Raw genomic sequence first — 24,548 nt, 5'->3', positions numbered from 1 at the left:
GAGGAGGCCAAGAAAGGGGTGGTCAGTTCAGCCTGAGGGGATCTGGGAGGGCTCCGTGGAGAAGTTGACCCTTGGGGTGGGCCTTGAAGGATAATCAGAATTGTGATGGGTGGAGACCAAGGAAAGGGGAGATGCAGGAGTTTGAGGCAGACAGGACCATACCTGCAAAGGCATGGAGAAGAACTTCAGTGTACTCGGGCATGGAGAACAGATCAGAGTAGCTAGAACATTGAATTTTGGAGCTGGGCTGTGACAGGCTTAGATATCTCAGACTGTTGGGCTTGATTCTTTAAGCCCTAGGGAGCTGCTAAATGCCTCAGATGAAATGCCATGAGCTGATCTGTGCAGAAAGGATCATTTCTGAGAAGAAACAGGGAAGTACATAGAGTCCTGCATCCTTCAGAAATGTACCATCAGCTGCTAATGTCTCTGCCACTGTTTGGGAATGAGAATAAGAGAACAGGAGTCTCTTTCCTGTTGAAAGAAGCATGTTGAAGACCAGAACTATTATGGGGCCCTGGCATAGTGAGCCTCTATAGGTTTGCAAAAGCTTAGCTGTACCAAGTGATGAGGACGTGTCTGCTACAACAGCCAGACACACCACCATCAGGATGAGGTTTGATGTGCTATCCTTTGCCAATGGTAACAGTGGGATCCAGAAAGAAACAGGCCTGGCACTGGGAACACACTGTGACCATCTTGTAATATTCAACCGAAATGCTGGCTACAAAACTAGAAGATTGTTTTTCCAAATTAAAAAAAGCCATTTTGAATCCATGATTACATGTTGCCCACATAAAGTGTGATTTACAAACACTGACTTATAAATTCTACATAAATGTAAATTACATATCTGTGCACAGTATGTTGCATATTTACATATTTGAACATAGACTAGAACAATGTTCCATTACATATAATAAACCAGGTAGCTCTTTTAACATTAGTGTTAGAACTATGTATTTGTAAGGCACCTTCCACCAAGGACTCTACCATTTTTTCTTTTTTTTTTAAACATATATTCTGAAGTCATTATAAAAAAAACTGATTGCTTTAGAAAACTGCTCAAAATTCTTTGGCTCCGAAAGAAAATGGAGGGCCAAAGTTTTGTCTAATAAAATGACATTTAAGTCATTTGAGTGACATCTGAGTCAAGCCTGAAGGAAGATATGCTGGTTTTTCAAACATCAAAAGAATTCGGTCTTTGGTATCCAACACTCCATTATTCATTGGCCTGAATTGGCAGGAGAGCTGTTGGTACTTTGGAGGTGACCAGAGGGGGCGAGAGAAGTGACAGGTAGATAATGAGAGAAATACAACCTGAACTCTCTCTCAGGCCAACTCTGAGCATGCTGGGCATTTATTATTTGGAGGTGAAGAAGATTTGATATCCCCTTGCTAGCTACTCTTTCCACTCATTTCTCTGCTTACGGGGTCATTTTCCTGAGCAAGTGCTTAAAATCAAATGTCTTTTTGTTGGACCACTGACCCAACCAGGAGTTAGCCTCCAGGGTCCCAATAAGCATGAAGGGCGGAAAGAATTTATTCCCCTCTATGAGGCAGCCCCTCCCAGAGCCCTCACTCCACGGGGGCTCACCGGGGCCTGCGGAAGGTCAGGCCATAGTGCTGACAGGCCAGCCCCACGGTAGGTGTGTACACGATCGGCATGAACTTCTCCACGTCCGAAGTCAGCACTCGGTAGAAGAGCTTCTCGTTCCGGTCTTGGAGTGTCATGAGAATGATGTACCTTGTAAAGGGAGAGAAAAAACAAGCTGACATGTGGTAGCAGCAGGCCCTGATGCCTCTGTGGTGTGGTGCAAAGACCCAGGGCTCCTGTTCCTGCTCAGCTACAAGGGAACATTTATGGGCAAACCATCTGCCCTAAGCGTGAGCTTCAACAGCTATGAAATGTGAAGATGACCTGCTTGTGGTGCTTATTATTATACATGGTGTAGATACTGTTCTAAATATTTTACATTAACTCCTTTAAAACTTCCAATGGCTTGTGAAGTAGGGGTTATAATTCTTGCTATTTTAGAGGCAAGGAGACTAATGTAGAGAGAAATTGACTCACCCCAGGTCTCATGGCAGTGTGGGAATTTGAATCTAAGTAGTCTGACTCTGGAATCTGTGCTGTCAACCACTGGTCAAGATGCTTATGATATTATGTGAACATTAATGAATGACAACAGCATAATAATATTCTGGGGGTGAGGTAGGGTCAAGGAAAATTCTGGGCATATAAGCACTCTAGGACTGGCCTCTCCTACCACACTGGGCTGGTTCCTGTCACGAGTTGTGATTTCCAAAAAATCTCTCTTTTACCTAATCCCTGAAACCTGAAATCACTAAGCCAGGGAAAGAGCCTTCCATTCAGACTCCTAAGAATACAAAAACCTCTGTGAGAGAAAACCTAGGGGTTGAAATTCACAATTAAGTGTGACTGCTAATATTACAACCTTTCTGGATAATAATCTTGGGGAGAGTACCAAGGTACTTGATGCTCTGGCATGGGGTGGGATGGGAGAAATTTTCTAACAGGGGTAAAAACGTCTGTGGTCTGGTGAAATGATCACTGGGCATGACATCAGGATCCTGGGTTTGAATCCCAGCTCTGCTGTTTATTAGCTGTGTGAACTTGGGAAAGTCTTGTGTGACCTCTTGGGTCTCAGCCTCTTCCTCCCTACCAAAGGAATTGGTCCTTTGGTGGAAAACTAAAAACTGTGCTCTGGAAGGTGTTTTTAGCAAGAGAGGACTGATACTCAGGAAGAGCCAGGATCTCAGCCCATTGCCAGTGTGGGATTTTCTTACCCAGTAGTCATTTGTGCACATCTTTTCTCAATTCTACATTCAGTTATGTCAAACTGGTAACCTGAAATCAGCCATCGTACAAGTATTTACACTATGGAATCTGGCAGATACCATAATTTCCTACCCCACCCCTCACGCCACACAGAGAACCAGTTATTAAAGATTTACCAGCACACCACTGCCCTTACCCAAAAGAAGATGGCGAGTTTTCTTAGCATGTCTCCAAGCACCCTGTAAAATGAGGGACTCCTGGAAATAAGCGGGTCAAGGTGGTCAAGCAGCATCAGCGGTAAGCCCTCTAGAGCTCCCAGGGATGGGCACACTCTTCTGTCCCTGAGCCTGGAATGTTTCCCCAGGCCTATGAGTGAGGCCCATCTAGCTGGAAAGAACTGGGGAGGGAAGGATTTTTGAATTTAACTTTTAGAGCTTAATATATGTAGGAAAGAGGATTTCACTTTGGACTTGATTTCTTCTTTATAAATTTAACAAAAGGAGAAGGTTCAGATTGTTCAAACTTAGGGTGTGTCTCATCCTGTTAGTTGAATTCATTGTGTAATTTCTGGCTTGCTCTTCAGAGTGACTTAGCTAGACCCAATCAGAGTGAGATAAAAAAGGGAGAGAGGATATTTGGCCTGACTACAGTATGGCCTTGGAGTTAATGTGACTAACATCCTTCGAGTTTAGAACTTTGGGAGTAGGGGTGGAGGTATGAGCCAAGGCTTCTGTGCTCATCACCACTCAGAAGCAATGGATGGTATGAGGGAAACAGAGGAATATGAGTGCAGGGTGACCCTGGCATGCTGCTGAGCTCTGCTTCTAGGGGGACAGCCACACCCTCAGGGACCCAAAGTCTTGGCCAGTTTGTTCTATAGATAGAACTGGCCAAGTTCTATAGTTTGTTTGTTCTAAGAGGGGGATTCCTTATATTTTTCCTACGTTTCTGCTAGAGCCAATAACAAGGTGACATATTTACTTGACAAACACTGACATACTGCCTACTATGTGCCAGGCACTGTTCTAAGCACATCGCAAATACTAAGGCATTTAATCCTCATAACAACCCTATGAGCTTTCCCTATGGTACTCATTGTACCAATGGGAAAAGACCCACAGAGGCTAAGTAACTTTTGCTATTAAGAGGTAGAATATAGATTCGAACTCAGTCTAGTTCTAGAGTCTGGTCTTGTAGCCACTGGTCTCTGCTGCATCTTAGCTGTGGCATAGCAGAGAAATGAAAATCATAGACTCTGGAGCCAGGTCTCTGTGTTCAAATTCTAGCCATGCCCATTTATAGCCATTCAACCTGGGAAGTGACTGCCTTCTTTAGTAAAGCTGATAAAGTTGACCCTGTGATTCCCCATTGGCTCTTTATGTCTGGATCCCCATTGGAGGAGAACTCAGAGAGGAGGCAGGGTTATTAACTGTTGCCCATAGCCTCCAACAGATGACATCTAGGTCCATCCTAAGGCGTCACCTGTCCATTTCCCTCTCCCCCACCACGTCCCCCTAATTCCAGGAACCCAAGCCACGTACCGCTTCCTTAACATGCCTGTCTCTCCCTCTTTGCTCCAGTTCGTCCCTCTCAGTGAAATGTTCTCCCCGAACCCCATTGCTGTCTGCTGAAATCTTATCAGTGCTTCTTATGCTGACTCAGCTTCTACCACTTCCCAGAGGCCCTTCCAGATTCCACTAGTTGGAATGCAGTTTCCCTTCCCAGTTCCCCCAGGACATGTCAGCTGTGTCTCAGTCATAACAAGCCTTGTCTCTCAGGGAGACCATGAATCCTTTAGAAGGTAGGGCTGAGTCTAGGATCTCTTTGGGCTCTCAGCCTTTTTTAGCTGGAGAGTTTCCAGAAAACCCTCTGTGAAGCAGAGGAAACAGACAGCTCAGCCCAAGGACCGGGCAGAGAGAACAGACGCTAGGTACTGACTTGTCCAGGTCACTCTGCTGCCGCTCGTAATATCTCATGATTCGGAGGAGCTGGACGTCCTGGCTTAGAAAGCAGGGCGGGATTAGGCCGTGGATTCCAAGCTGCAGCCTTTCTTCAAGGGTAAAGGCCATCCCCTGGGAAAAACAAGAAAAAAAAACACCCACACATAAGTGCATACTCAGGAGACAAAGGAACAGAAGGGGTCCCACCCACAGACAGGTAAAATTCAGTGTGACTCAGTAGAAAGGGCCCTCAACTCAAATCCCACCTCTGCTGTTAAAGTAGGAGGGTCATCTTGTGCCAATAACTTTGACGCTTCTGAACTTCAGCTTCCTCATTGGCAAAAATGGGGAAACTATCTGTATCATCAGCATTTTTCTTTTTTTTGATATATATATGTTTTATTTTATTTTTTAGAACAGTGATATGGTTCGTCTCTGTGTCCCCACCCAAATCTCATCTTGAATTGTAATCCAAATCCATAGTCCCCATGTGTTGAGGGAGGGACCTGGTGGGACGTGATTGGATCACGGGGGCAGTTTTCCCCATGCTATTCTTGTGATAGTGAGTGAGTTCTCATGAGATCTGGTTGTTTGATAAGTGTCTGGTGCTTCCCCTTTTTCTCTCTCTCCTGCCGCCATGTAAGATGTGCCTGCTTCTGCTTCACCTTCTACCATGATTGTAAGTTTCCTGAGGCCTCCCCAGACATGTGGAACTGTGAGTCAATTAAGCTTCTTTCATTTATAAATTACCCAGTCTCAGGTAGTATCTTTATAGCAGTGTGAAAATGGAGTAATACAAACAGTATTTACAGAAAAACTGAGAAGACAGTATAGAGTTCCCATATACCCCCTCAGCCAGTGTCCCTGATTATTAACATTTGACATTAGTATTACATGTTCATTAGAGTCAATGAACCAGTAATGATCCATTATTATTAACTAAAGCCTTTAGTTTATTCAGATTTTTTAAAGTTTTTATCTAACATATATATAGATAGATAAATATATGTATATAATGATATGTGTGTGTGTGTATATATATATATATTTCCAGGATCCTGTATTAAGTTTAGTCATCATGTCTCCTTAGGCTCCTCTTGGCTTTGACAGTTTCCCAGATGTCCCTTGTTTTTGACAGCCTTGACAGTTTGGAGAAGCCCTGGTCAGGTATTTTGCACATACCCCTCTACTGGAACTTGTCTGATGTTTTTCTCATGATTGGATTTTGGTTATGGGTTTTTGGAAGGAAGATCACAGAAGTAGAGTGCCATTTTCATCACATCAGACCATGGGTACATATAATAAATGTGATTATCACTGTTGATATGGACCTTGATCAGTGGCCAAAAGTCATGCTTGTCAGGTTTCTCCACTGTAAAGTTACTCCTAGCCTTGGCCATTGGGAGTGTTTTCAGTTGGCTCTTGGATTTCTTTGACATACTACCCATAATGTAGCAGTAGTGGGTTGTTTGTTTTTTTGTTTTTGTTTTCGTTTTGAAATTCCTTACTTTCTGGCACTACAAGATGCTCCAGATTCATCTTGTACATTGCCAGCCGTGGTCCTAGACTAAGCCATTTCTCCAAGGATCCCCAATTCCTTTTTCGGAGCATGGTATTAGAAGGCAAGATTTGGGCACTATTTACTACTTGTGTCCCTTGCTTATTTCTAGTCCCCGTCAGTTGACAGAGCAAGGAAATACACATGTGTATATTAAAACTGGAGTATAACCACATATCTATAAATGTTTCTATATTTAACCATCTGAACCTATATTAAGCTTAACGTAAGTTCATACTAATGTCTCCAATGTGAATTCATTACCACATGGATCATTTTAGCCCCATCACCTTGCGAAACTGTGAATTCCCACTCCAACAATAAAAAGCTTGGCTTTGACCATCTCCTATTTATGTACTTAATTGCTTAATTTCAGTATACACATATAGCAGTTTCAAAACTGTTAACCTGTACTACTGTGGGGAACAACTTTATAAATTAGAGTACAGTGGTTATGTGCAGTTCCTTTTGCCTTTAGTCTAACAAAGTCCACTCATTTCCAAAGTTACTTAAGTCAAAACTTTTTCCCTCTACCCTCTTCACTGAGATTGTCACATACATCTGTAATACAATTAGATTCTCTTGTCATAGTCTGCATTCCTTCCTCGAATCCCCCAACCTATTAAATAATTTTTTAAAAATCTGGACACATTAAAGTTCATTATTTATGCTGTAAAGTTCTATGGTTTTTGACAAATGCATGTCATGCATCCACCACGACAGTATCATACAAAATAGTTTCACTGCACTAAAAATTCCATGGGCTTTACTTGTTCATCTCTCCTTCCTTCCCCAAACCTCTGGCAACCACTGACCTTCTTTACTGACTCTACATTTTCATCTTTTCTAGAATGTCATACAATTGGAACCATAAAGTATGTAGCTTTTTCAGACTGGCTTCTTTTACTTAGAAATATGCACCTAGAGTTCATTCATGTATATTTATCATTGAATAACATTCCACTGTACATTTATACCATAGTTTGTTTCTCCACTTATTGAAGAAAGCTTGGTTGCTTCCAGCTTTTGATGATTATAAATAAAGTTGCTGTAAATATTCCTGTGCAGGTTTTTGTGAGAACATAAGTTTTTAAATCAGTTGGATAAATATGTTGGAGTACAACTGCTGGATCATATGGTAAAACTATGCTTAGCTTTGTAAGAAACTGCCAAACTTTTCTAAAGTGGCTGTGCCATTTTGCATCCCTGCTAGAAGTGAATGAGAATTTCTGTTGCTCTGCATCCTCTCCAGCAACTGGTATTGTCAGTTTTTTGGATTTTAGTTGTTCTAATAGATGTACAGTGATATGCCATTGTTGCTTTAATTAGCAATCCTCTATTGACATATAATGTTGAGTATCTTTTCTTTTTTTCCCTTAAATTTCAGCCTTTATTTTAGATACAGGGGTACATGCACAGGTTTGTTACACAGGAATATTGCATGATGCTGAGGTTTAGGGCAGAGATCCCATTACCAGGTAGTGTGCATAGTACCTGATATGTGTGTTTTCAACCTCCAGCATCCTCCTTCCTCCCCCATCTAGTAGTCTGCAGTGTCTTTTGTTCCCATGTTTAAGTCCATGTGTGCTCAATATTTAGCTCCCGCTTATAAGCGAGAACATGTGGTATTTGGATTTCTGTTCCTGCATTAATTCACTAAGGATTATGGCCTCCAATTGCATTCGTGTTGCTGCAAAAAACATGACTTCATTCTTTTTTAAGGCTGCATAGTATTCCATGGTGTATATGTACCATATTTACTTTATCCACTCTATCACTGATGGGCACCTGAGTTGATCCCATGTTTTTGCTATTGTGAATAGCACAGTGATGAACATACAAGTGCATGTGTCTTTTTGGTAGAATGATTTATTTTCCTTTGGGCATATACTCAGTAATAGGATTACTGGGTCCAATGGTAGCTCTGTTTTAACTTTGAGAACTCTTTGGGCTGCTTTCCATAGTGACTGGTCTAATTTACATTTACATTTACAGTGTATAAGCATTCTCTTTTCTCATCAGCCTCTCCAGTATCTGTTGTTTATTGACTTTTTGATAATAGCCATTCTGACTGGTGTGAGATGGTATCTCATTGTGATTTTAATTTGCATTTCTCTGATAATCAGTGATGTTGAGCATTTTTTCATGTTTGTTGGACACTTACATGTCTTCTTGTATGTTTTTGTTGCTATTGCTTTTGGGAACTTAGTCAAACATTCTTTGCCAAAGTTGATGTTGAAAAGAGTATTTCTTATGTTGTCTTTGAGGATTTTTTTATAGTTTGATGTCTTATATTTAAATCTTTGATGCACTGAGTTAATTTTTATATATGGTAAAAGGAAGAGGTCCAGTTTTAATCTTTTGCATATGGCTAGCCAGTTATCCCAGCACCATTTATTGAATAGGGATCCCTTTCCCCATTACTTGTCTTTGTCAGCCTTGTTGATGATCAGATGGTTATAGGTGTGTGGCTTTATTTCTGAGTTTTCTATTCTGTTCCATTGGTCTACGAGTCTGTTTTTGTACCAGTACCATGCTGTTTTGGTTATTGTAGCTTTATAGTATAGTTTGAAGTCAGGTAGTATGATGCTTCCAACTTTGTTATTTTAGCTTAGGATTGCTTGGCTAGTTGGGCTCTTTTTTGCTTCCACATGGATTTTAGAATAGCTTTTCTAGTTCTGTGAAGAATGACCTTGGTAGCTTAATAGGAATAGCATTGAATTTGTACATTGCTTTGGGCAGTATGGCCATTTTTACAATATTGATTCTTCCAATCCATTAGCATGGAATGTTTTTCCATTTATTTGTATTGTCTCTGATTTCTTTCAGCAGGGTTTTGTAGTTCTCCTTGTAGAGATCTTGCTTTTCCTTGGTTAGCTGTATTCCTAGGTATTTCATATGTTTATTTTCTATCTGTGTATCTTCTTTGGTAAAGTATCAGTTCAAATATTTTTCCCATTTAAGGTTTGTTGCTTTCATTATTGTTAAATTTTAAGTGTTCTCTGATCTACAGTTGTAATGCAGTCACTATCAAAATTTTAATGACCTTTCTTTTGCAGAAATAGAAAAGCCAATTTTCAAATTCACATGGACTAGCAAGGGACCCCAAACAGCCAAAATCTTTTTTTTAAAAAAGGGACTTTGAAACTTACTACAAAGCTACAGAAAAAAAAAAAAAACAGTGTGGGACTGGCATAAGAATAGACATATAGGTAAATGGAATAGAATAAAGAGTTCATAAATAAACTCATACATCTATGGCAAATTGATTTTTGACAAGGATTCCAAGTCCATCCAGTGGGGGAAAGACTAGTCTCTTCAAGAAATGGTGTGGGGACAACTAAATTTCTACATGCAAAGAATAGAATTGGACCCCTAACTCACATTATACACAAACATTAACTCAAAATGGATGAACAACCTAAACATAAGATGCAAAACCATAAAACAGAAGAAAATGGGTAAATCTTTCTGATCTTGGATTTGGCAATAGATTCTTAGATATGACACCAAAAGGGCTAGCAACAAAAGAAAAATTAGATAAATTGGACTTCATCAAAATAAAGTCTGTGCATCAAGAATGTGAAAAGACAATCTGTAGAATGGAATAAAATACTTGAAAATCACCTGTCTGATAATGGTTTAATATCCAGAATATACAAAGGACTCCTACAGCACAACAAAAAGAAATATGACCCAATTTAAAAAGAGGCAAAGGACTTGAATAGACATTTCTCTAAAGAAGATAAACCAATGGCCAATAGCACATGGAAAGACATTGAACATTATTAGTCAGTGGGGAAATGCAAATCAAAGCCACAATATGATACACTGTACCACTTTACATCCACTGGAATGGCTGAAATTAAAACACACATGTACACACACACACACACACACGGAAACAAGTGTTGATGAACATGTGGAGAAATGAAAACTCTGGCTGGTACATTGCTGGTGAGAATGTAAAATATTACAGCCTGTATGGAAAGTGTAGTGGTCCTCAAAATGCTGAACATAGAATTACCATATGACCCAGCTATTCTGCTCCTAGGTATATACCCAAAGGAATTGAAAGCAGGGACTCGAACGAATACTTATATGTCAATGTTCATTGCAGCATTATTTACCATAGCCAAAATGTGGAAATAACCCAGGTGTTCATCAACATATGAATGGATGAACAAAATGTATATACATGCAATGAAAATTTATTCAGCTATAAAAATGAATGAAGTTCTGCTCTGTGCTACTTCATGGATGAACCTTGAAAACACTATGCTAAGTAAAGTAAGCCAGACACAAAAGGACAAATATTGTGTGATTCTACTTATATGAAATGTCTGGAACAGGCAAATTCATAAAGACAGAAAGTAGCTTTGAAGTTATCATGGACTTGAAGGAAGGGAAGTGATGGCTATAGATGATTGGTCACAGCGTTTCTGTTTGGAGTGAGAAAAAGTTTTAAAAATGGATAATGGTGACTGTTGTACAACATTGTGAATGTACTTAGTGCCACTTAATTGTACAATTAAAATTGTCAAAATGGCTAATTTTATGTTATATGTATTTTACCACAGCTTACAAAACTACTAAAGTAATATATCCCAAACTGTTGAATTATACAACTCTAAATGGGTGAATTGTATGGTATGTAAATTATATTTAAAAAAAATTTTTTTAATACTTCTTTGCATGTTTTGAATATAAGCCTTTTACTGGACAGGTATTATGTAAATATTTTTCCTAGTCTGTGGCTTGTCTTTTCATTCTCTTGGCAGTGTCTTTCACAGACCAGCATTTTCTAGTTTGAATGCTGGGGAGAGAGATGGGGAATAAGATGTCATGGAATCTCTGACCTGGTCACAGTCAAGCCCTGTAGAGACAATGTTTGCTGGAAGAAGTTGCAGGAACTGTTCTCATAAGAGACACTGTGAGAATGGGACACATGCTGCCCCACCTTTATCCCAAGATGAGAAGGTGCAACACATGGTGAAAAACAGAGACTTTTTCTGTATAGAACTCAGGGTGGCCCAGCTGGAGTGAGGGCTGCCCTGACACTGGAGCTCCTGGACACACTCAGCTTTCTCATGGGAGGCCCTAGCAACACTGACACTAGTGATCCCCTGAGTGGCTCCGTGGGCGGCAGACATCAAGAAGGAAGGGGCCAGAATCCCCATGGGGGGATTGTGCCGGCCTGCTAATGTGACCCCTGTTGAATTTAAGGCTGATCATAGCTGGGGCAACTCTGGTTAAGTCTTTTATCTATACTGAGTCCCAAATAATGCACGTTTCCTCCAAAAAGTGAAGAAAACTGTGCAGGTGATAAACGAGACCTCGATTATACTGTTGATAGGCAGCTTCCCCTAGATTTCCTTGGGGAAAGGAAACTCACAAAGGTAGGGAGCATCAGAGCTCCCTTCATTCCTCTGCCACCTCAAAATGATTTTATCCAAAATTATTACAAGCCCTTTGATAGGGAATTACTAACCATAGGGAGATCCAAACCCATATATTGATTATCCTCACCTTAGAGGTGTTGCTATCATCAGTTCTAAAGAAGAGACTTTAATGAATATCTTGTCTTATTCTATACTTTCCTTACAGCCACATTGTGAGGAAGATTTTACAACCTTCCCTTTACAGATGAGAAGGCTAAGCAAGAGAGGTTACATAATGCTCCTGAAGTTCCACGGCTATTGCTTCATACTCTATTGCTTCTTAAACCAGGATGCATTTTATAATAAATTAGTATATTTAGTGTGATAATTTTTTTCCTGATGATTTTCTTTGACTAGAGGTAAGCAATAAAACCATTTGTATTCTTGCCACTGTAGTACACATCCTCTCAGGACATTGGTGAGACGGACCTCAGAAAATGTGGTGGGGTGTCAGGAGAGTTGTGAGAAAGAAGTGGATAAAAAAAGAAAGAGAGTGGCCAGGTGCGATGGCTCATGCCTGTAATCCCAGCACTTTGGGAGGCTGAGGCGGGTGGATCACCTGAGGTCGAGAGTTCAAGACCAGCCTGACCAACTTGGAGAAACCCCATCTCTACTAAAAATACAAAATTAGTCAGGCGTGGTGGTGCATGCCTGTAATCCCAGCTACTCGAGAGGCTGAGGCAGGAGAATCGCATGAAACTGGGAGGTGGAGGTTGCAGTGAGCCAAGATCATGCCACTGCACTCCAGCCTGGGCAACAAGAGTGAAACTCTGTCAAAAAAAAAAAAGAAAGAGAGAGAGAGAGAGAGAAAGAGAGGAGAGAGAGAGAGAGGAGAGAGAGAGAGAGAAAGAAAGAAAGAAAAAGAAAAAAAGAAAGAAAAAGAGAAAGAAAGAAAGAAGAAAGAAAGAAGAAAGAAAAAGAAAGAAAGGGAAAGAAAGAGAGTGAATGAAAGACTCCTTGGCTACTCCCAATTTCCTCTTTATTTTGTAATTTGGGATCTTTAAAACTTTGAATACTGGGCTTCTTTTGTATTTTTACAAAGTAATAAGGACAACTTATCATAAAAGAGTGCCGGAGACTGGGCACTTTCACCAAATGCCTTTAGGCAGGCGACTGTTCACTGCCTCCGTAAAGACTATGATCACCTTTCCTTGGCTCAGAGCACCCTAGGGAGGCTCAGGTATCTAGTTATGACATCATCTTTGTTAATGATCACTGTGGCTTTTAACAACAGTCCACTTCTCTCTACAAGGAGAAATGTTTTTCTTGGCTGACTGCCGCCAACTTCTTTTGTATTTGAGGAAAAAGGATGACTGTTTAGCAACTGGTAATTTCAGGGATTACAGAATAATACTTCTTGAAGCTACTTTTCATCCTGAAGCTAATATTAAGGCAACCTCAGATTTACAAGTCTGCAAAGCAGAAATGAAGGCACTGTAGTTGCACCACAGCCTCCAACACAGGACAGGCACAAGACAGTTCACTAGGGCTTAAAGGGGAAATGCAAGAACTTACATTTCTCTACAAAAGAAATAAACTTTGCTAATCGGCACTCAGATGCTTGTTCTGTATATGTAAAAAAGCCGTGGGGTATATGAGGGGTCTGAAGGTAAGAGTAGGGATGTACAACATGTACAAGTTGGAGGAGTTGATGGTGGGGCCCTTATTCATTCTTACCACATTGAGAAGTTACAGTTTCCGTGTGTCTAGTAAATAGAGTTACAGATTATATTATCTGGTTTTAACAAAACTCTCAATATAAGACAGGCGGCTTTTGAAAAATGGCTGATTCTCACCGTCATATTTTAACCTCATACCCTTGTGGAATTCAGCGAGGACATGCTGGTAGGGACCTGACTATTTTTACTAGTTTTAAATGTCTCATCTGTTACAGGGCCACTGCTCTGACCTCTCCAAGTCAGGTGTAGTCCCCACCTGCTCTGGATTCTCCCAGGGAACCTTTGGATCCCCTCAAGATCTAACAACCAATGGGTTAATGTCTGGAATAGTAGGAAGCCTGAAGACCCTTCCCTAGCACTAAAGACCTGTGACCATTTCAACTGGTCAGTGCTTATGCTGAACCATTTTAAATCTTTTTACTATCACTCCCGACTTTACCTATTTCATCAGCTTTCCTGAATGATCATCTCTGGTTCAGCTACTGAACTCTACCCATGGGCTCAGCCCTGCCCAAGTTACCAGGATGAAATTTACTGGCATCAGAGGGAGGATAGCTCCCACCATCAAACGGTAGGGTGCAAAGGCAGCAAGCCCCTTAGATGGTACTTCTATCCCAGCCTCCTGCTGTTCAGAGGCCCAGGCTTCCCAGTGCCCATTCCTTATGTCTGAGTTTGTCCAGGGGTCAGTCTCCTAGTACTGCTTTGCGATCTGCCTAGTGCCTCTAGACCCAGAGCCCTACTGTGTACCTGACAATCTCTTCTCGTTCATTCAACAAACATCCATGAGTTCCTACTTTGGGCCAGGACTGCCATGTTAGGCACTGGGGATTGTTGAACAGAACAGGCCCCGGTCACTGTCCTCAAGCGTCTACTAGAGGAGACATGTGGGTTAACATACAATACCAATCCTGGGCCTCTGCCTTGGGCAAGCTGCTTCTCCCACTTATTAAATGAAGTGCTGCCCATTTCATGTGTTGTGGGATTAAATGAAATAATGCAGGTAACATGCTTAGCACAGAAATTGGCACATAGGAAGGGCTCAGTGAACACCAGCTGTTCTCCTTACTATTAGCATTGTGTTCACGGGGCAGGGTGACATAAGAGAGCTCATGAGCATGCTGGAGAGGAGCCTTGAAGGACAGTCCAGAGCTAGTCTGGCAGAAGGGACTGGAAGACAGTGGCTGAAGTGACATCACCACATCACAACGTAACTGCTTGTCCATGGGCTCAGCCACCACGCCGGCGTTTGCGGCCCTGTGTGTTCTTCCCACACATGCATTCTGGCTGTTGCACTTTGACTCACACCAGCACCCCTGTTCCCCATTCTCTGACCCCTTCCTCTTCCCCTGCTTCCAATCCACAGTCAACTACCTGCAACCTCTGGGAGGCCTCCCTGCCTCCACCATTCCACACAGCTCTCCCACTTCTCTCAGAGTCAGTGTCACACAGTTTAGCACATGCAATGTGTCTCCTATTTGATTTCTTGAGGTGTAACTACTAGATTATAAACTCAGGGTGGTGGGGAGGCAGATACTTTGAAGAAGCTAATGCAAGGTTGTTGCACATAATATTATCATCATCCATAATAACAGTGATGACCTTTTATTGGACAACCACTAGGTTAGGTTAGGCACTGAGACAGATACTTTACACTCATCATGTCCGCTCATCCTCTGACTCCGGCAGGAAGATATGATGATTATTATCCCCACTTTGTGGACTAGGAAACTGAGGTTAGAGGGGTAAGTAACTTGCCCAAGGTCACACAGCAAGCTGGTGGGAAAAGCAGGAGTAGAACCCAGGCCTAAATATTTCCAAACTTCTGAGTCTTTCCTCTGAGCTAATCAACAGCTTCAAGACTTATAAGATTTTAAAAGTTGTTGACTGAGTTGAGTTTTTTTAATTAGGGATGTGATTATTTTTACCTACAGAGTCAGGTATCTCAGATTTCAGCTACTGTTGAGCATTCCTCTGTATTTGCCTCAGATCAGTCAGCCCACCTGCAAACAGGTGTGCCTGCACCTCTGAGTTCATGCACTTGGCCCATGGCACACACACACAGCCATGTTTCCTTTTACCAGCATCATTACTGGAAGGAAGGATTAGCAGACACCGTGTAACAGTAAAGGTTTTTTGTTCCATACATCATTACGTCATGCTCTGAGCTGACTGCTTATGCTATAACCGGCTTCCTCCATCAATCAACCATGGCAGCATAGAGGGTAGCATAGCTGGGATAGAGCTGTGGGCAATTAGCTCTGAGATTGTACAGTTTAAGCTGATGAGCTGTTAGGGGACCAGGAGGCATTTCCTCCTCCTTGTGCATATTCCTTCTTGACTCTATTTGGGATTTTTATGAGTTAGGGTGATGGGGATTCTGGTTGGAGACAGGAAATGGGATTACTGAGGCTGCTGTTCCCTGCACTGAACCCCAGCTTTATGACGGCCCCTGAGCACACTCCTGAGATGGATATATGGGGATCTCAGAAACACAGCATCGGGAAGTCTCCACAGACACAGACTGAGAATGGCCTTCCTCCCAGACATATTTCTGTGATCAGGTGCAACGTTACAGATCCAGAAACACATCATAAATTCCTAAGAGGGGAGTGGAGGATACACTGCTCATTACTGCCCAGAACCAACTCTAAACCAGCCTAAATCTCAAAGACTGGGCTCTGGTGCCATGGGTTGCACTGCCTGCAACCACCTTCCATGTGTGACATACACAGAAGTTCTTGTTCTGGTTGGGAGATACAATTCAATTTTCCTTCCATGGGATTCAGCCAGTACATGGGGTACTGTGCTCACACAGCCAGCATAGGGGAGTGGGAAGGGAACTGGACGACAAAAGTTCTACATTCAGTTCCTCCCCTGGCTGTGTGATCCTGGAGAAATTGACTTCTCTGACTCTGCTGCCTTTACTGGGTCATTGTGTTAAAGGAGAATGTTAAAATTTCTGTGAATTCAAAGATGGGGTTTTAAAAAGTTTTTAAAAGGCTGTGCCTATTGCAGTTTTAAATCTTTTTAGGTTAAGGGTTATAAGCAATTTGGCAATTGCACTTCGTAGTCCCTTCTTGACTTTTTTCCCTGCAAGACGATAAGTTTTTTCAGGTCAGGGACTCTGTCTCAATGAACTGCATGTTCCTTCTGCCTCACACAGTAACTGATACAGGACAAGTATTCAATAAATAAATGGATGGATGGATTCATTCACTTCTTCGACAAGAAAGTATTAAGTGTCTTCTGTGCTTGGTCCTATTTTAGATCCTGGGGAACCAGCAGTGGGAAGATATAGAAGGCTCCAGTTCTCTATAGGCTCTAGGTGAGCCATTCCTATAACTAGTTTGTGGCAGCCTGCCCTCACTAGAACAGCAACATTAGTCTGCCCAGTGCTGCAATGAGGAAAATGTTCTGTATCTGCGCTGTCCAATGTGGTAGCCGCTTACCACCACACTGTGGCTATTGAGCACTTGAAATGTGGCCAGTACAACTGAGAAATTGAATTTTGTATTTCCTTTAATTTTAATTAATTTAAATATAAAGAGTCACATACTGTATTGGACAGTGCGGATCTTTCCCACACTGGGGATCACTCCCAGCCTGGCCTAATGGAAAGCATGGGAACTGCGGACTCAGAACCCTGACTTTGGGTCCAGCTGTGGCCACGTGGTGGAGACACCCTGATCTACCTTGATGCAGAGTGATGGTTTGTTTTGTGGAGTAAGCTGGGGAGGGCAGGGTAAATAGGAGTTAGACATGAATGTAATGCAAGGGAAGGGCGGGAGCTTGGCAGGGAAGAGCCCTAAGGGCCTGTGGCCACACCTGGGAGGCAGCAGGCAGGAGAGGCATTCAGAGGAGCTTGGGATCCTCATTCTGGCCAGCCCAGCTCCTCCAGGGAAGGGAAGTTTAACGATGTGAGGCTAAGGGGAAACTTCAGAAGAGGCAGCACAACTTTCACAGTGAGTGATTTAAAAAGTCAAGGATGAGGAGACAACTTAAAACAAAATGACTGAATGTAAAATAGAAGCAAATAAAATCCAAGGAGCAGGAATTCCTATAACAGGTGGAACAAAGAATGAATCTTTCTTCCCAGAAGCCCTTGTGGGTATATACTGGAAACAGCTAGTACATCTCACAGCTGGGTTTTGCTGGGCTTTATTGCATCCAGTAAAGCTATAAAATAGTCTACAACCTGGTGTATGAAGGCTCTTATTTGCAGGCAGCCCTGGACAAAATAACTAAAGGGAATTTCTTTTTTAAACCTCTGGGATACATGTGCAGAGTGTGCAGGTTAGTTACATAGGTATACATGTGCCATGATGGTTTCCTGCACCTATCAACCCATCATCTAGGCTTCAAGCCCTGGACGCATTAGGTATTTCTCCTAATGCTCTCCCTCCCCTTGCCTTCCACTGCCCAACAGGCCCCGGTGTATGTTGTTCCCCTTCCTTTGTCCATGTGTCTGTTGTTCAACTCCCACTTATGAGTGAGAACATGTGGTGTTTGGCTTACTGTTCCTGTGTTAGTTTGCTGAGGATGATGGCTTCCAGCTTCATCCATGTCTCTGCAAAGGATGTGATCTCATTTTTATAGCTGCATAGTATTCCATCATATATATCTACCACATTTTCTTTATCCAGTCTGTCGCTGATGAGCATTTGGGTGGGTTCCATGCCTTTGCTATTGTAAATGGTGCTGCAATAAACATATAAGTGCATGTGTCTTTATAGTAGAATGATTTATATTACTTTGGGTATATACCCAGTAATGGGATTGCTGGGTCAAATGGTATTTCTGGTTCTAGATCCTTCAGGAATTGCCACACTATCTTCCACAATGGTTGAACTAATTTGCAATCCCACCAACAGTGTAAAAGTGTTCCTGTTTCTCCACAGCCTCACCAGCATCTATTGTTTCCTGACATTTTAATAATTGCCATTCTGACTGGCATGAGATGATATCTCATTGTGGTTCTGATTTGCATTTCTCTAATGATCAGTGGTGTTTAGCTTTTTCTCGTATGTTTGTTGGCCGCATAAATGTCTTTTTTTGAGAAGTGTCTGTTCATATCCTTTGCCCACTTTTTGATGGGGTTGGTAGTTTTTCTCTTGTAATTTTGTTTAAGTTCCTTGTAGATTCTGGATATTAAACCTTTGTCAGATGAGTAAATTGCAAAAATTTCCTCCCATTCTGTAGGTTGCCTATTCACTCTGATGTTAGTTTCCTTCGCTGTTGAGAAGCTCTTTAGTTTAATTAGATCCCATTTGTCAATTTTGACTTTTGTTGCAATTGCTTTTGGTGTTTTAGTCATAAAGTCTTTGCCCATGCCTATGTCCTGAATGGTATTGCCTAGGTTTTCTTCTAGGGTTTTTATAGTTTTGGGTTTTACATTTTAGTCTTTTTTTTTTCTTGGTGTATATGAATGCTTGTGATTTTTGCACATTGATTTTGTATCCTGAGACTTTGCTGAAGTTGCTTATCAGCTTAAGGAGTTTTTGGTCTGACATACTGGAGTTTTCTAAATATAGAATCATGTCATCTGCAAACAGAGACAATTTGACTTTCTTCCTATCTGAATACACTTTATTTCTTTCTCTTGTCTGATTGCCCTGGCCAGAACTTCCAATACTATGTTGAATAGGAGTGGGGAGAGAGAGCATCCTTGTCTTGTGTCGGTTTTCAAAGGGAATGCTTCCAGCTTTTGCCCATTCGGTATGATATTGGCTATGGGTTTGTCATAAATAGCTCTTATTATTTTGAGATATGTTCCATCAATACCTAGCTTATTGAGAGCTTTTAACATAAAAGGATGTTGAGTTTTATTGAAGGCCTTTTCTGCATCTATTGAGATAATCATGTGGTTATTGTCATTGGTTCTATTCATGTGATATGTTGCGTTTATTGATTTATGTATGTTGAACCAGCCTTGCATCCCAGGAATGAAGCTGACTTGATTGTGGTGGATAAGCTTTTTGATGTGCTGCTGGATTCAGTTTGCCAGTATTTTATTGAGGTCATTTATATTCCTCTCTAAACTGGTTATTCTAGTTAGCAGGTCCTGGAACATTTCTTCAAGGTTCTTAACTTCCTTCCTTTGGGTTAGAACATGCACCTTTAGCTCAGAGGAGTTTGTTATTACCCACCTTCTGAAGCCTACTTCTGTCAATTCGTCAATCTCATTCTTCATCCAGTTTTGTGCCCTTGCTGGAGATGTGTTGAGATCATTTGGAGGAGAAGAGGTATTTTGGCATTTGGAATTTTCAGCTTTTTGCACTGGTTTTTCCTCATCTTCCTGGATTTATCTGCCTTTGATCTTTGAGGCTGATGACGTTTGGATGGGGTTTTTGTTGGCGGGGGCGGGGGGGGGGTCTTTTTTGTTGATGTTGTTGTTGTCTTTGCTTTCTGTTTGTTTATTTTTCTTCTAACACTCAGGCCCCTCTTCTGCAGGTCTACTGTAGTTTGCTGGAGATCCACTCCAAGCCCTGTTCACCTGGGTATCACCAGTGGAGGTTGCAGATCAGCAAAGATTGCTGCCTGCTCCTTCCTCTGGAAGCTTTGTCCCAGAGGGGCACTGGCCTGATGCCAGTCAGAACTCTTTTTCCGGCAGAGTTCCTATGTGACATATGACTACAGAAGAGTCATAAGTCACAGCAGTCCAGACAACTGCTAGGCTTCCCATGTGGAGGCTTGCTCCTGTAATCTGAGAGAGGACTCAGTACGTCAACTTTCTCGTAGTCACTCTTAAAAGGAAGGGGCAGGAAAGTTTTTAAAGTCAAAAAACTCTGTAAAACAGCTGCTGAAGAAGTTTTCTTTATAAGCTTCTGAGTTTCAAAGGAGGTACCACTTTAAAAAGCCTTCCATGTGAAGGTATCTGCAAGTTCCAAGGATGTTCACTCCATTTTCTGTGAACACTGGCAGCATGCAACCCTGACAGGTTGTCCAGCCTGGGCAGGGGCCAACTTGTTCTCAGATGCAGCAAGGTGTGGGTGTGGACATGGCCTGCTTTCAGTGTATGGGAAGCAGCCATAGTAAAAAAGGCATTACTCTCTGCCCTTGAAACACATCTCAAGGTCTTCATACAGCTTCTTATAACATTTTAAAAATGTGCTTCTAACAACTGTTGTGCCAATGCATTAAACAGCCATTGGAGACAAAACCCTTTGGAAAATGTGCTCCAGGGTGAACTCCCCATGCTTGCTATCACCTCCACCTCAGGTAAGCTTCTGGTTCCAAGTTACTAGGATAAATGTGGCAAAGATGTAGAGGGTCCACTTTAGCTAATGTTCTTAGCCTCTTGTCACATTACGAAAGGGAGTTATTTCTCTAGACCTTGGTTTTACCTGTTTGGGAAATGGGAATAATATGTACCTCATCTACTTTACAGAGATGTAGATGATTCAGCAAAGATAATGTGCAAGGAAGTGATTTGTAATATAAATATGAAAGTTATTAACAATGATAGGAATAACTAATGTAGCGTCATTGGCCCCTTTCTCTGAGGTAAGAATAAACTTGAGACTGTTGGCAATCATTTCTGAGAGGACTTGGCTACCTTTTAAAGGAGAAAGAGATGAAGTGGATCACGTGCTTTCCCCCAGGTTGGGTGAAGTGACTCACGCTCCCTCAGAGCTTCATGCATGCCTCTACCAGGCTTCAACATATTGCCTTGCAACTATCTATTCGTGAGTCTGTTCTCCCCAAAGACAGGGCCATGACTTGGTCTTATTCATTTTTGCAACTGCAATACAATGCTGGTACATAGGTACTTTATAGCATGTGTTAAATAAATGAATAAATGAATGAAAGTCTGTGAGTCCCACTTTATCAAGAAAGTTGGTGTAGGGGGCCCTTAGTGGTTGATAAAGTGGAGTGTGAAATTGTGAATAAGAGCTGGGCTTTGGAGTCAGGCAGTTCTGGCTCCGAAAGTCTGCAACTTCTAGTTTTGTGATGTTGGGCATCTCATTCAACTCTTGAACAGAAGTTTGCTCATCGACAAAGCTGGAATTATAATACCTGCCTCAAATGCTGATTTATGAGGATTATATGTAATAAGATATGCCAAGTCTCCAGCACTAAGTACTCAGTGAGTGGTAGGTAGCTAACATCATTATTTGTTCCTTAAAAATAAAGATGAGGACATGATTAATTCTCTGTGAGAAGCTTAGAGGAAAGTGGATGGGGGAGGTGGATAACCAAGGCTTTTTGGAGGAGGTGACAGGAGGTAACTAAATTGAGGAGGCCAAGAGAAGTTGCCACACAGATCTTAATGATAGTAACAGGCACTGCCGCCTCCCCTCCGCCTCAGTGCACTTCAAACCTTTGGAGGCGAGAGGAGGCCAAGGTGGAGAGAGGAACAGTGTCCATCCCCAGCACCCAGCCTCTCCTGTCCATTCTGCTTCTATTCACACTTCCCTCCTGGAGCCTTCTGCAGCTGAAATCTCAGAGTGGGGCTCAAGAGAACCACTTCTTCCATGTGCTGCCTGCCTGAGCAAGCTCAGGGCAGATCAGCTCTTGCACTGTCCCCTGCAGTACTGACTTATTTGTTGGTCCCATTTCCTTCCTTTATGTGCCCTTCCTGGAGATACTGGTAAGAGCCCCTTCTCTCCTCTCTGGTTTGCTGCACCACCATTGGGTGCCCCTCAATGTGGGCCCAGCCCGAAGTCCTCCTCAGCTACATTTCTTGCTGTGTGCTTCTTCATTCAGGGCTCACATTTGCTTCTTCCTGGTAGACCAAGGGTCCCAGCCTGGCAGATAAACCATCAGAAGCACTTGAAAGCATCCCCAGAAACTGGTAGTTATGCTGGGGAATCAGAGAACCTATGTATTTTTAAATTCCCATAGCTGGCTCTGATTCTATTCAAATTTGGAAACTGCTAGGCTGCATCTTTTCTTTACCTGAATGTTAAGCTCATTATGCTCCAAACCCAATTCTGCCATCTTTCCTTTCAAATAATCAGCCAAGTCCCCTGGATTCCTGTTGTGGTAGAAGCAGGATGGAAAGCTTCTTATCTCATCACTCTTTGGGCAGGATTTCCCCCTCCCCTGTTCCCATTCTAAAGTCCGTTTTCACCTTCAGTGGACACAACTGTGCTTTAGGACACAAGCAAATGACCCAATATCATTTAGAGAAACAAGGTTACTCAGACAGCACTGAGTCCATTTTGATCCTGATCATTGCCAAAGAGATTGCACAGATAGGGGGTCAGAAAAGCAAAGCTGAGGAGGGCCTTGGGGCTACATGCACACACCTGCTAGGGTCCTCACAGCACTCTGCTGAATGAGAATGAGAAGACTGCAAACCCCAACCTTGGATTTCTGGAGGTTCAGGCTGCTTTCCTAAACACTGTCTTCCTCCATGGAAGAATGGAAGTTCTGCAGCCTGTTTATTCATTCACTTGTTCATTCAACAAATGTCGGGGGCCTCTTCTGTTCTGAGTGCCTTGCTAGATGCTAGGGCTGCCACTACTTTCCCCACACAGCTCCTAAAACCTCACTTGGCACAGTGTTGGTATTAAGTTGGTGCCTTCTGCAGCATAGTAACCAAAATGAAGAATTTCCCATTCCAGGGGAAGTGAAAGGAATCATAACTTTTTTAAAAATGAGCTCATTTTTATATTCTATGTTATTTACTCAAGTGCTTTATGAAAAGAAAATTCATTACACAAGCGTCTATATGCCTTGCCCAATATCTTTGCCAATGATAAATAATATCTTGCATATTTTTACTACTTTGTTGTTTCTAAAATGCTCTCATATGGCTTACGTCATTTGATCCTAGGCAGGCTGGTTTTATTATCCCCATTTATAGGAGGGAATATTGAGGCTTAGATGGGTCAATGACATGTCAAGGGTGTGTGGCTAGTAAATGCCATACAAAAACATGTGAGAATAATGGCTATTTCAATTGTTTTGCTATTGAAAGATTAGTTTTTGCAAAGTTGTTGGATAAGAACCAGCGTGGAAGAGATTCCATTTCTCTTCAAGACAAATTCCGTATCTGCTCCTGAAATACTTGGTGACTTTAGGATTTTGTCCATCCTGATGGAACAAGGGAACAGAGGTGGATAGTTGGAAAGATTATGAATCACTCTCTTGGCAAAATTCCCTGTGTTAGTCTGAATGTTTCATGACCCTCTCTTCCCAAGAGACTATTATTTAAAATTTAAATAATATTGTTCTTGGCACCCTAATAGCCCTCTGAGTCAGCTGGACCTCAACAGGGTAATAGCAGAGGAAGCTTACAGGCAGGCGAGCAGCAGAGAACAAGGGAAGTAGCCTCTTTCCTCCAGCAACACAACAGCACTTTGATGGGCTCAGCTTGGGAGGACTGGGTCAAAAGATGAACTATGACCAGAAGGAAGAAAACAGACACACTTTGGGAGGGTCTCAGAATAGGCACTGTACATGCATTCCTGGTGCGTGCGAATAAGTGGGCGGGGTGCCAGAACTGGACACGAGACAACCAAGGACAAGCTCATCTGACAGGGCAATTGTCCAGCAGATGGCTGTTAACCTGTTCCAGCCCTAATATGAACCAAATCCTCATTCTCCTGGGCTTCAGTCTCAACTCTGCCACCTAATCAGGTGAACCAGGAAGGAAGTCATTTTGTCCTGAAGAAAGTGGACCATTGTGGTGCACAGGAGATCACAGCGATCAGTCACCCTCTCTGTCTTGACACCAAGAAGCAGGAGTTCCAAAATCCAGAGGCCATTTTGGACTGAGTTTGTAACAACTGTTTACACTTCACTGCTTTGTTAGGGTCTACAAAGCAGTTTTATTTGCTACGATAGTACTTCTGAAACTTTGCTACTCATTAGAACCACTGCCCTATGTGGTAGGCTGTGAAAGTATCATTCCCATTTTGCAGATAGGAAAGTTAAGGCTAAAAGAGTTCAATGATTTGCCTGAAATCATGGCCCTAGCAAGTTCCAGAAATGAGACTTGAATTTTGAGTTCTATTTCACCTTGTTGGCTCATTAATTCATTCATATTAAATGAATTATTCATTTAACAAGTATGTTTTGAGTACCAGCTCTGTACTAGGCATTAGATATACATTAAGAGACTAAATATATATAGCCCCTGCCTTCACTGAGTTTCAGTCTAATGATCTTTTCATTTGA

General features: G+C 42.0%; 1 protein-coding gene across 3 annotated transcripts in view; it reads right to left on the bottom strand.

The window, feature by feature from the left end:
* The window catches only part of ME3 (malic enzyme 3), a 222,733-nt gene that overhangs the window by 111,536 nt on the left and 86,649 nt on the right, over nt 1-24,548 (bottom strand). For all 3 annotated transcript variants that reach the window (XM_004090597.2, XM_030794682.1, XM_003254551.4), the window contains exons 3-4: nt 4,742-4,875; nt 1,598-1,747 (exon numbers count right to left, since the gene is read on the bottom strand). In XM_004090597.2, coding sequence (XP_004090645.2) covers nt 1,598-1,747; nt 4,742-4,875 — 284 coding nt within the window. The remainder of the gene's footprint in view (nt 1-1,597; nt 1,748-4,741; nt 4,876-24,548) is intronic.

Source organism: Nomascus leucogenys, chromosome 15 (assembly GCF_006542625.1).
Source record: "Nomascus leucogenys isolate Asia chromosome 15, Asia_NLE_v1, whole genome shotgun sequence".
NCBI classification, from domain to species: domain Eukaryota; kingdom Metazoa; phylum Chordata; class Mammalia; order Primates; family Hylobatidae; genus Nomascus; species Nomascus leucogenys.
This window is presented reverse-complemented; position numbering and strand designations above follow the sequence as displayed.